Source organism: Somniosus microcephalus, chromosome 11 (assembly GCF_052327205.1).
Source record: "Somniosus microcephalus isolate GS21.2 chromosome 11, FLI_Smic_1.0, whole genome shotgun sequence".
NCBI lineage: Eukaryota > Metazoa > Chordata > Chondrichthyes > Squaliformes > Somniosidae > Somniosus > Somniosus microcephalus.
The window spans coordinates 237,611,770-237,622,211 of NC_140997.1; the positions used below are offsets into that span (position 1 = coordinate 237,611,770).

Here is a 10,442-nt window from a genome sequence, read left to right on the forward strand (position 1 = left end):
TCTGCCCCTCTAGAGCGGTGTGTGTGGGTCTGGGCTGTGCCCCCTGGCTCTGAATTAACCGGCTCTTTCTGTATGTTGCAGGTTGCTATTAAACACGTGTCTCGGGACAGAATCACTGACTGGAAACCACTGGTAAGAGACTGATCGTTAAACAAGGCAACTGGTTTTATTAATTGTGGTCAGTGTGTGGCTGGGCTGTGGGTTCCAGCCTCGCCCATTGCCCGGGGGTCTGTCTGCCGTACAGACCAGCAAGCTCCCCGGCTCCATTCCTGGTCAGGATGCCTGGGGTCAGGGTGCTGGCACTAGCCTCAGTGCCTGGGGTCAGGGTGCTGGCACTAGCCTCAGTGCCTGGGGTCAGGATGCTGGCACTAGCCTCAGTGCCTGGGGTCAGGGTGCTGGCACTAACCTCAGTGCCTGGGGTTAGTGTGCTGGCACTAACCTCAGTGCCCGGGTGGTTAAGAATGGAACAAAGTTTCACTCCTAATCTCAATTCATTGGGCGGGGCACTGGGGCAGGGAATGCGAGGGCTGGGCAGGGACAGAATGAGGTTCTGGCACTGTCTGATGCTCCAATGGGCAACAAGAGAATACTCTGGCTCCTGTGAGAATTATGGGGAAGATGGCTGGGATCATCGCCCGGGGTTGGGTGGGGCGGGGACTGGGATCATCGCCCGGGGTTGGTTGGGGGGCTGTGGGTGGGGCGGGGGCTGGGATCATCGCCCGGGGTTGGGCAGGGGGCTGTGGGTGGGGCGGGGGGCTGGGATCATCGCCCGGGGTTGGGTGGGGGGCTGTGGGTGGGGCGGGGGCTGGGATCATCGCCCGGGGTTGGGGCGGGGGCTGGGATCATCGCCCGGGGTTGGGCGGGGGGCTGTGGGTGGGGCGGGGGGCTGGGATCATCGCCTGGGGTTGGGTGGGGGGCTGTGGGTGGGGCGGGGGCTGGGATCATCGCCCGGGGTTGGGCGGGGGGCTGTGGTTGGGGCTGGGATCATCGTCCGGGGTTGGGTGGGTGGCTGTGGGTGGGGCGGGGGGCTGGGATCATCGTCCGGGGTTGGGCGGGGGGCTGGGATCATCGCCCAGGGTTGTGCGGGGGGCTGTGGGTGGGGCGGGGGCTGGGATCATCGCCTGGGGTGGGGCAGGGGGCTGTGGGTTGTGGGGGGGGCTGTGGGTGGTGGGGGGGGGGGGCGAAGTGAAGTTGATACCTTCAGGAGCAAAGGGAGGTGGAAGTGGCAATAAGATCTAATTTCACTCCTCCCCCCCCCTCCCGCAGAACGGATCCTTGGTCCCGCTGGAGATCGTGCTGTTGAGGAAAGTGTCGACGGGATTCCGAGGGGTGATCCGGCTCCTGGAGTGGTACGAGCAGGCTGACGGCTTCCTCTTGATCCTGGAGCGGCCGGAACCTGTGCAGGATCTCTTCGATTTCATCACAGACCGCGGCGCGCTGTCGGAGGACGTGGGCCGTGGGTTCTTCAGTCAGGTGGTGGAGGCAGTCCGGCACTGTCACGACTGCGGCGTGGTGCATCGCGACATCAAGGACGAGAATATCCTGGTGGACCTGCGGACGGGGGAGCTGAAACTCATCGACTTTGGCTCCGGAGCATTGTTACGGGATACCGTCTACACGGACTTTGATGGTAAATATCTCGCCTGTGTGTCTCTCTCTCTCGTTGGTGCTGGAGGGTCCAGTGTGTACACTGTAGATTCTGGTGTGGACATGTGTCCCGGCGTGTGTACTGAAGTCTCCGATGTGTCTTGTCTTGCAGGTACGCGGGTGTACAGCCCACCGGAGTGGATTGTCTGTCACCGGTACCACGGCCGTTCAGCCACGGTGTGGTCACTCGGGGTCCTGCTGTACAACCTGATCTGTGGGGACATCCCCTTCGAGCACGACGAGGAGATCGCACGGGGCACGGTCTTCTTTCACAGGCGTGTTTCCAGAGGTGGGTAATCCCCACGAAATATCTAGAATTACAGAATGTGCAGCACAAAAACAGGCCATTCGGCCCAGCTGGTCCGTGCCGGTGTTTCTGCTCCACACCAGCCTCCTCCCACCCCTCTTCATCTCACCCCATCACCAGATCCTTCTATTCATAGAAGATAGGAGCAGGAGTAGGCCATTCGGCCCCTCGAGCCTGCTCCGCCATTCAATGCGATCATGGCTGATAATCCAAATTCAGTACCCTGTCCCTGCTTTCTCCCCATATCCCTTGATCCCTTTAGCCTTAAGAAATATATCTAACTCCTTCTTGAATATATTTAATGAATTGGCCTCTACTGCCTTGTGTGGTAGAGAATTCCACAGGTTCACCACTCTCTGTGTGAAGAAATTCCTCCTCATTTCTGTCCTAAATGGCTTACCCCTTATCCTTAGACTGTGACCCCTGGTTCTGGACTCCCTGGCTTTCGGGAACATCCTTCCTGCATCTAGTCTGTCTAGTTCCTTTCTCCCTCGTGTGTTTATCCAGCTTCCCCTTAAATGTATCTCTGCTCTTCGCCTCAACCACTCCCTGTGGCAGCGAGTTCCACATTCTCCCCACTCTCTGGGTAAAGAAGTTTCTCCTGAATTCCCCATTGGATTTATCAGTGATTTATTTTATATTTATGACCCCTAGTGTTAGACTCCCACCCCCACCCACAAACTTAAACATCTTCTACCCTCTCCTATCAAACCCTTTCATAATCTTAAAGACCTCTACCAGCCTTCCCTCTTCTAGAGAAAAAAGCCCCAGCCTGTTCAGTCTTTCCTGATGGGAAATATTCAGCCCCATCCATTTTTTTTTTTAATCATCTAAAGTTGTGTGTCTGCGATCTGTTCCTGTCGTCCTTTCCGTTATAAATGTGGATGTAGGAAACTACTCGTGACTGTAATTGCCCCTTTTTGCTAGTGGAGGTGCTGCAGTGCCACTGCTGGTGGGAGGGTGTCATTACAGCGTGACCTGTTTACATGGCAATTTCCATTATAAATGTCGACATGGGAATTTACAATGGGAATATAAAATGCAGAATTTAAAAATGGGGCCTGTGCCCCATGAATTCTTGCCCCATTTCACCTGAGAACTGCACTTGTCTTGATTTGCCACAGGAGATCGACCAGCTCAATTATTTTCCTTCCCCCTGGCCTCCCGTTCCAAGACTCGCCGAGTCTCCCACCAGACACTGTAGCGAGGGAGCCAGTCCCGCCAGGCCACTTGGCAGCTGCTGATATGTAGGCGAGCAGATCCCACTCAACAGGCAAAAGCTTTGAGCAGTGAGTGAGCGGGTACCTGGGAGCCTTTCACTGAGCGCTCGTGCTCTCTCTCTCTCCTTTCCCACTGCCCTATGGTGTGTCTTGCCCGCTGAGACCTGCCCGGCCGCTGAGAGGCAGGCGGTGTTCGGAACGCTTCAGGCTTGAGTGCTGAGGGGCCCGGAGGCCTCACTTGGACCCTTCCTGCTCGGCACAGCTTGGGTCAGGGAATGCTCCTGTGAACCTTACACTGCACCAAGTACTGGGGGGTGAAACCGGACTGCGCCAGCAGCACGGCACTGGCTGGGGGGGCCAGTGCCGCGCTGGCTCGGGGAACCGGCAAACCGCACCCAATTTCTATTGAAGTTAACGTTCTGCCGATTCACTGTTTCACACGACTGACGAAACCAAGTTCACCCCCATTGTATCCGGAATATTCCAGGTGCCCCAGATACTCGGTAATCGGCCACTAACTCCACCCACACCAGTTACATTTACACCGGGTAAAATCCAGGCACCAATGTCTGTGGCCGCCATTATCCTATTGAAAAATGGTTAGAATCACAAAGTGTTTCCTTAATAGGAAAACCGAAATTCCAGTGTTGATTTTGACCCTTGATGATAAATATATCCGGTATTGTAAAGCAGGGCCGACTTGCTGAGACCCAGTTTCCTGCTGCTGCTGTTGACCAATTTCACTCCTAATATTTGCTGTAGTTTCCTTTAACTTTGCCAAAGGTCCATTCCTGTTTTTGCGATTGTTGAATCTGAGCTCTCCTAACCGCTCCCTTGTTCCTTTTTGTGTTAGAGTGCCAGCATCTCATCCAGTGGTGCCTCTCCATCCGCCCGTCCGATCGACCCTCCCTGGACCAGATACTGTCTCACCCATGGCTGAAGCAGGAGAGCTTCCTCAAACAGGGGGCCGCGGAGCTGGGCATGAAAGGCCTTAAAGAACAATCCGACAGCTCCAGCCAGGAGAGTTTGTGAGGCCCCGGGGTCTGAGTGCGAGGGCTGCAAGTCCAAGGATGTGCTGGCTGAGGAGACGGAGCTACTGTCGGAGCGTGACTTACTGACACAGAGCTGCAGCGGGAAACGAGGGGGTGAGGGAGCACCCTCCCCTTGTGTTGGACACTGGGGCACAGATCGCAGATGACCACGGTACTGAGTTCAACTCCAAGTTGTCGGTCTTGAAGGGGACTGGGGGTCCGAAGCTCTCCTGTTGAGGGCATTCGAAGGCCGTGTGAGCAGCTGTCCCAGCCGGTGTCACGTCACTGGGTCCCTGAGCAATGGGATGAAGCTGTTGGTGTTTTGGGCATGATTGAAATAGTGCCGTGCGACATCTGAGTGTGTTATGGGGTCTTCGTACGATTCTCGCTCATTGGTGGGTACAGGTCTGTCTCTGTATAACACTGGGGTACAGTACCGGTGGGTACAGGTCTGTCACTGTATAACACTGGGGTACAGTACTGGTGGGTACAGGTCTGTCTCTGTATCACACTGGGGTACAGTACTGGTGGGTACAGGTCTGTCACTGTATCACACTGGGGTACAGTACTGGTGGGTACTACAGTACTGGTGGGTACAGGTCTGTCACTGTAACACTGGGGTACAGTACTGGTGGGTACAGGTCTGTCTCTGTATCACACTGGGGTACAGTACTGGTGGGTACAGGTCTGTCACTGTATAACACTGGGGTACAGTCCTGGTGGGTACAGGTCTGTCACTGTATAACACTGGGGTACAGTACTGGTGGGTACAGGTCTGTCTCTGGGGGTGAGGGTGGGATTGATCTGAGCAGAGCCTTTGTGTATCGTGTACAGTGTTGGTTTAAATCCGCTCTATTCCTTTTCTTGCTGTACGGAGAAGTTAAGTGAGAATACTTGTGTTTTTACAAAGTACACAAACTGTTAAAGGAGAGCCCCTCGTGGTGCTGTTTAATGGGCCCCTGCTTTAACCTGCTGGATCGAATGTCTCTATTTGGACCACTCCATGCACAGTCAATGCAAGAATCTATGCAAAAAGTGACTTTATATCCTGCTGCCCGACACACTCCTGATGGAGGTGGATGCTGCCATGGCGTTTATTGTGGAATCGCCTTTCTCAGGGAATGGAGAGAGAGAGAGAATTCAATGCCAAGAAAGACCCTTTCTACTGGGTTATTGAGGTGGGGTTGAGGAGTCACGGCATGACCCACCCACACCCCCTGCCCAGCCTTGACCCACCGTGTCGCCATGGAAACTCAATGCAACATTTCAAAGCTCAATGCCTTTCTCTCTCTCGGGGGGCTTTCTGTGTGAGGTGGGACTGAGCGTGGTCACCGGCAACTTGCCGATTGTGGGATGGATACACTGGCCCGTGGCAACGGTTACTATGGAGGAAGTTGTTTCAAGAACTTCCACATTTTTGTTTAAACTTAACTCTAAAACTGTGTGAAGTTGAGTGCGTGTGAAATTGGAAACGCACCGGGATATTCACACATCCTTGTTTCCCAGAATATTTATTTGTTTGTTTAACACTTTGAAACATTTGTTCTTTGAGCCAATAACTGGTCTGCAGGGAGCTCTGGGATTGGGCACCGTCCTGAATCGACTGCTCGCTGGATTTCACGGCTGTGCTGTTCTGGGGGGAAGGCGAGCCGAGCCGAGCCGAGCCGAGCCACACAGCCCAGGTGGCCCGGGAGTAAAGCGGGTCTGTGCTGTCAGTACCGGGCTACTGATTCCCCCTCCAATTAGGGAGTGGCATTCAGCCCAAGCCTCTGCCCTGAGCACCATCCAGTGATCCCTGTCTGTGTTTGGATGGGATCGTGCTGTGCTCTACCTGGCAGTTGTTGCTGACACCGCTGACCAGCCCCAGGTGGAGGACTGGGGGGGGCGGGGGGGTGCACCAGACTGTTCCCTGCAAGAGTTGGTGCTTCCAAATGTCCACAGGGCGCTGATCTAAAGCCCTGGCCCATGTTTGACTGCTCCATCGATCGCCGAGACTGAGTCAAGGTCAAGCTGAGCTGCCCCGAGAGACGCTTTGTGTTGGATTCCAGGGGGTCAGGGTGGCGTTTTACAGACTGGGTGCAGTAAAAGTGCACATGCTGTCTCACTGTGTTTAATTTAAATCTGCTGCCAGGCAGACTTTAATTTAATATTTATTTATTTCATTGTTTAATTAAATTCTATTTAAGATTGAATTCCATGTTCGGAGCTGTCTGCTGTTCCAGCTCCAAGATGATGCAGTGGAGCAGAATTCTGTCTTGGTTATTCTATTTAAAAAGAAATGAATAAATCATATTGTCAAACCTTGCATTTTGTAAAGTGTGTTTGCTGAATTAAAGGGGTGGTCAGGGGTCTACTGGCGGGGGGGGGGGGGGGGTGGGGGGATGTCCGCGGGGTGGGGGGATGTCCGCGGGGCCCCAGTGGGAGATCTTTGGTGGGGGGGGGGGGGTGGTGGGATCCGGTGGGATCCGGCTCTTGTCTTGGGCCGGGGGGCGGTGAGTGTTTGTCACTGAACCCAGAGCCGTGTGTCTGTCTCAATCTGGGAATAAAAAGCTGGGATCAGTAAAAGTGACCATGAAGCTGTCGGATTGTTGTAAAAACCCAACTGGTTCACTGATGTCCTTCAGGGAAGGAAACCTGCCGTCCTCACCCGGTCTGGGCCTGTAGGTGACTCCAGTCCCACACCAACCTGGTTGACTAACCGCCCTCTGCAGTGGCCGAGCGAGACACTCGGTTTGTATCAAACCCGCTCCCAGCGGTTCAGGAAGGTTCACCCCCACCTTCTCGGGGATGGGCAATAAATGCCGGCCTTGCCAGCGACGCCCACATCCCGTGAATGGAGAAAGCAAAACGCACTGAAGGACGTTTAAAAGTTACAAATGACACCTGATCTGTCTGTGGTAATCAATACTGGGCTTTCGATTCTTCTGTGACGCTTGGAGCAGAACGCTGACCCAGGAAGGTTCAAGTTACCAGCTGTACAAGGAGCTGACACGGAGCCAGAGGCAGTCATTGGTGGAGGCAAGGGGCGGGTGGCAGGAGGGACAGAGAGAGAGCGAGAGAGAGAGCGAGAGAGAGAGAGAGAGAGAGAGAGAGACAGAGAGAGAGACAGAGCGAGAGAGAGCACGAGAGAGCGCGAGAGAGAGCACGAGAGAGAGCACGAGAGAGAGCGAGAGAGAGCACGAGAGAGAGCGAGAGAGCGACAGAGAGAGAGAGCGAGAGAGCGACAGAGAGAGAGAGCGAGAGAGCGACAGAGAGAGAGAGCGAGAGAGCGACAGAGAGAGAGAGCGCACGAGAGAGCGCACGAGAGAGAGCGCGAGAGAGAGCGAGAGAGAGCATGAGAGAGCGCGAGAGAGAGCACGAGAGAGAGCACGAGAGAGAGCGAGAGAGAGCACGAGAGAGAGCGACAGAGAGAGAGCGAGAGAGACAGAGCGAGCGAGAGAGAGAGCGAGAGAGCGAGCGATGCAGGCAGCAACAAGGTTTTGAACTCCCTCGACATCAGACGCCAGCAGGTGCCCCCGTGACAGACTGGCTAATGGACTGTCCGGAGATGGAGGGTTGGCACTGCTGGGCACAGTCTCCTCCGCTGTCTCCCCAGGTTCTGGGCCGCGCTCCCTCCTCCCTCCCAGCGACTGCTTACAGTGTTTTCCGTCAGACCGGATTAGAATCAGCAGCCAGTGCAGATTGTGGGACAGACCGACCCGAGAAAGTCCGGCTGAATCGTGTCGAGAAACTGGTGAGGAGTTCCGCTCCCCAAGGGGCACAAGTTAAAAATGAAGGCCATGAGTTTTCGGGAGGGGCTCTCCTGGTCAGACTTGTTTTTAAATATTCATGCCCAGGATGTGGGCGCCACTGGCAAGGCCGGCATTTATTGCCCATCCCTCGAACATTCAACCGGAGATAGGCGGCCATTTTATGTCACGTCCTGAGGGGCTCTGCCGGTGTTACAGTGGGAGGAACCGCGCGGAATTTCACAGTTAGGGCGAGCAATCCGACACGATCCCATGGAGGGGCTGAGCGGTCGTCTCCTGTTCCTGTGTAACCGGCTCGATGGGCTGAATGGCCTCCTCCTGCTCCTGTGTAACAAGCTCGAGGGGGCTGAACGGTCGTCTCCTGATCCTGTGTAACCGGCTCGAGGGGCTGAATGGCCTCCTCCCGCTCCTGTGTAACAGGCTCGAGGGGCTGAACGGTCGTCTCCTGCTCCTGTGTAACAGGCTCGAGGGGCTGAATGTCCTCCTCCCGCTCCTGTGGTAACAAGCTCGATGGGCTGAATGGCCTCCTCTTGTTCCTGTGTAACCGGCTCGAGGGGCTGAACGGTCGTCAACTGCTCCTGTGTAACCGGCTCGATGGGCTGAATGGCCTCCTCCTGCTCCTGTGTAGCCGGTTCGAGGGGCTGAACGGTCTCCTCCTCCTGTGTAACCAGCTCGATGGGCTGAATGGCCTCCTCCTGCTCCTGTGTAACCGGCTCGATGGGCTGAATGGCCTCCTCCTGCTCCTGTGTAACCGGTTCGAGGGGCTGAACGGTCTCCTCCTCCTGTGTAACCAGCTTGATGGGCTGAATGGCCTCCTCCTGCTCCTGTGTAACCGGCTCGAGGGGCTGAATGGCCTCCTCCTGCTCCTGTGTAACCGGCTCGAGGGGCTGAATGGCCTCCTCCTGCTCCTGTGTAACAGGCTCGAGGGGCTGAATGGCCTCCTCCTGTTCCTGTGTAACAGGCTCGATGGGCTGAATGGCCTCCTCCTGCTCCTGTGTAACAGGCTCGAGGGGCTGAATGGCCTCCTCCTGCTCCTGTGTAACAGGCTCGAGGGGCTGAATGGCCTCCTCCTGCTCCTGTGTAACAGGCTCGAGGGGCTGAATGGCCTCCTCCTGCTCCTGTGTAACAGGCTCGAGGGGGTGAATGGGCCTCCTCCTGTTCCTGTGTAACAGGCTCGAGGGGCTGAATGTCCTCCTCCCGCTCCTGTGGTAACAAGCTCGAGGGGGCTGAATGGCCTCCTTCTGCTCCTAAATCTCCCCCCATCTCCCCTGGAGTGCAGGCGCAGAGACGCAGGCAGGAAGGCGTTCCGTGGCCTTTGCTCGTGCTGCACTCTGCGTGTATGAATTGGTGAGTCTCCTTCCTCTGACTCTTCCACCTGCTGGCAGCTTCCTTTTCCCCAGACAGCCCCTGGAGGCCCTCAGTCCCTCCCTCCCTCCCTCAGCCCCGCAATCTGGGGCTTTAAGGAAACTATTGATTGTTATCGATCTCCTGCCTTCCTGCCCTCACCAATGTAAACGTCTTTCTGTTTCTGTGTAGATTGGGATGGCAGCCTGTGTGAGCTGTCGGCTGCTCTTAGTCTCTTCGCAAGGTTCAAGGTGTCAGTGTGTTCAAACGATTAACTCTTTCCTGTCCGGAGAGTTTTGAAAGGACAAACCTGTGTTCGCATATCTCAAACATCCCACAATGCTTCACCGTGAAGATAATTCATTAACTATCTCGCTATTATGTTGGCAAACACGGCAGCAATTTTGGAAACAGCAAGATCCCACACACAGCAATGATTGGCTTATTTTTGGTGCTGTTGATTGAATATTGGCCATGATACTGGGCGAGTTCAAAGGGCAAGGCTGAAGTATTTGCAACCATCTTCAGCCAGAAGGGCCGAGTGGATGATCCATCTCAGCCTCCTCCTGAGGTCCCCACTATCACAGAAGCCAGTCTTCAGTCAATTCAATTCACTCCACGAGATATCAATAAATGGCTGAGTGCATTGAATACAGCAAAGGCTTTTCTGCAAAGCTAGTTCAAATGTTAATTTTAAATCGGAGATTGATAGCTTTTTGTTAACCAAAGGCGGGTATATGGAGTTAGGTCACAGATCAGCCATGATCTCATTGAATGGCGGGACAGGCTTGAGGGGCTGAATGGCCGACTCCTGTTCCTATGTTCCTGTGGCATCTACCCAACAATGTGGAAAACTGCCCTGGTGTGTCCTGTCCACAAAAAGCAGGACAAATCCAATCCAGTGGTTAGCACTGTTGCCTCACAGCACCAGGGACCCGGGTTCAAATCCGGCCTCGGGCGACTGTCTGTGTGGAGTTTGCACATTCTCCCTGTGTCTGCGTGGGTTTCCTCCGGGTGCTCCGGTTTCCTCCCACAGTCCAAAGATGTGCAGGTTAGGTTGATTTGGCTATGATAAATTGACCCTTAGTGTTAGGGGATTAAATACGTGGGGTTACGGGGATAGAGTGGGATATGTGTCGGTGCA

General features: G+C 55.0%; 1 protein-coding gene across 5 annotated transcripts in view; it reads left to right on the forward strand.

Annotated features, from left to right (window-relative positions):
• LOC147111362 (serine/threonine-protein kinase pim-1-like) overlaps positions 1 to 6,510 on the forward strand; it is a 79,627-nt gene extending 73,117 nt beyond the window's left edge. For 4 of the 5 annotated variants that reach the window (XM_086002182.1, XM_086002179.1, XM_086002180.1 and 1 more), the window contains exons 3-6: positions 82 to 132; positions 1,267 to 1,630; positions 1,760 to 1,936; positions 4,028 to 6,510. In XM_086002182.1, the coding sequence (XP_085858308.1) occupies positions 82 to 132; positions 1,267 to 1,630; positions 1,760 to 1,936; positions 4,028 to 4,206 (771 nt within the window). In that variant the 3' untranslated portion in view covers positions 4,207 to 6,510. The remainder of the gene's footprint in view (positions 1 to 81; positions 133 to 1,266; positions 1,631 to 1,759; positions 1,937 to 4,027) is intronic. The other variant, XR_015080089.1, reaches the window with a different exon arrangement.
• The last annotated feature ends 3,932 nt before the right edge of the window (positions 6,511 to 10,442 follow it).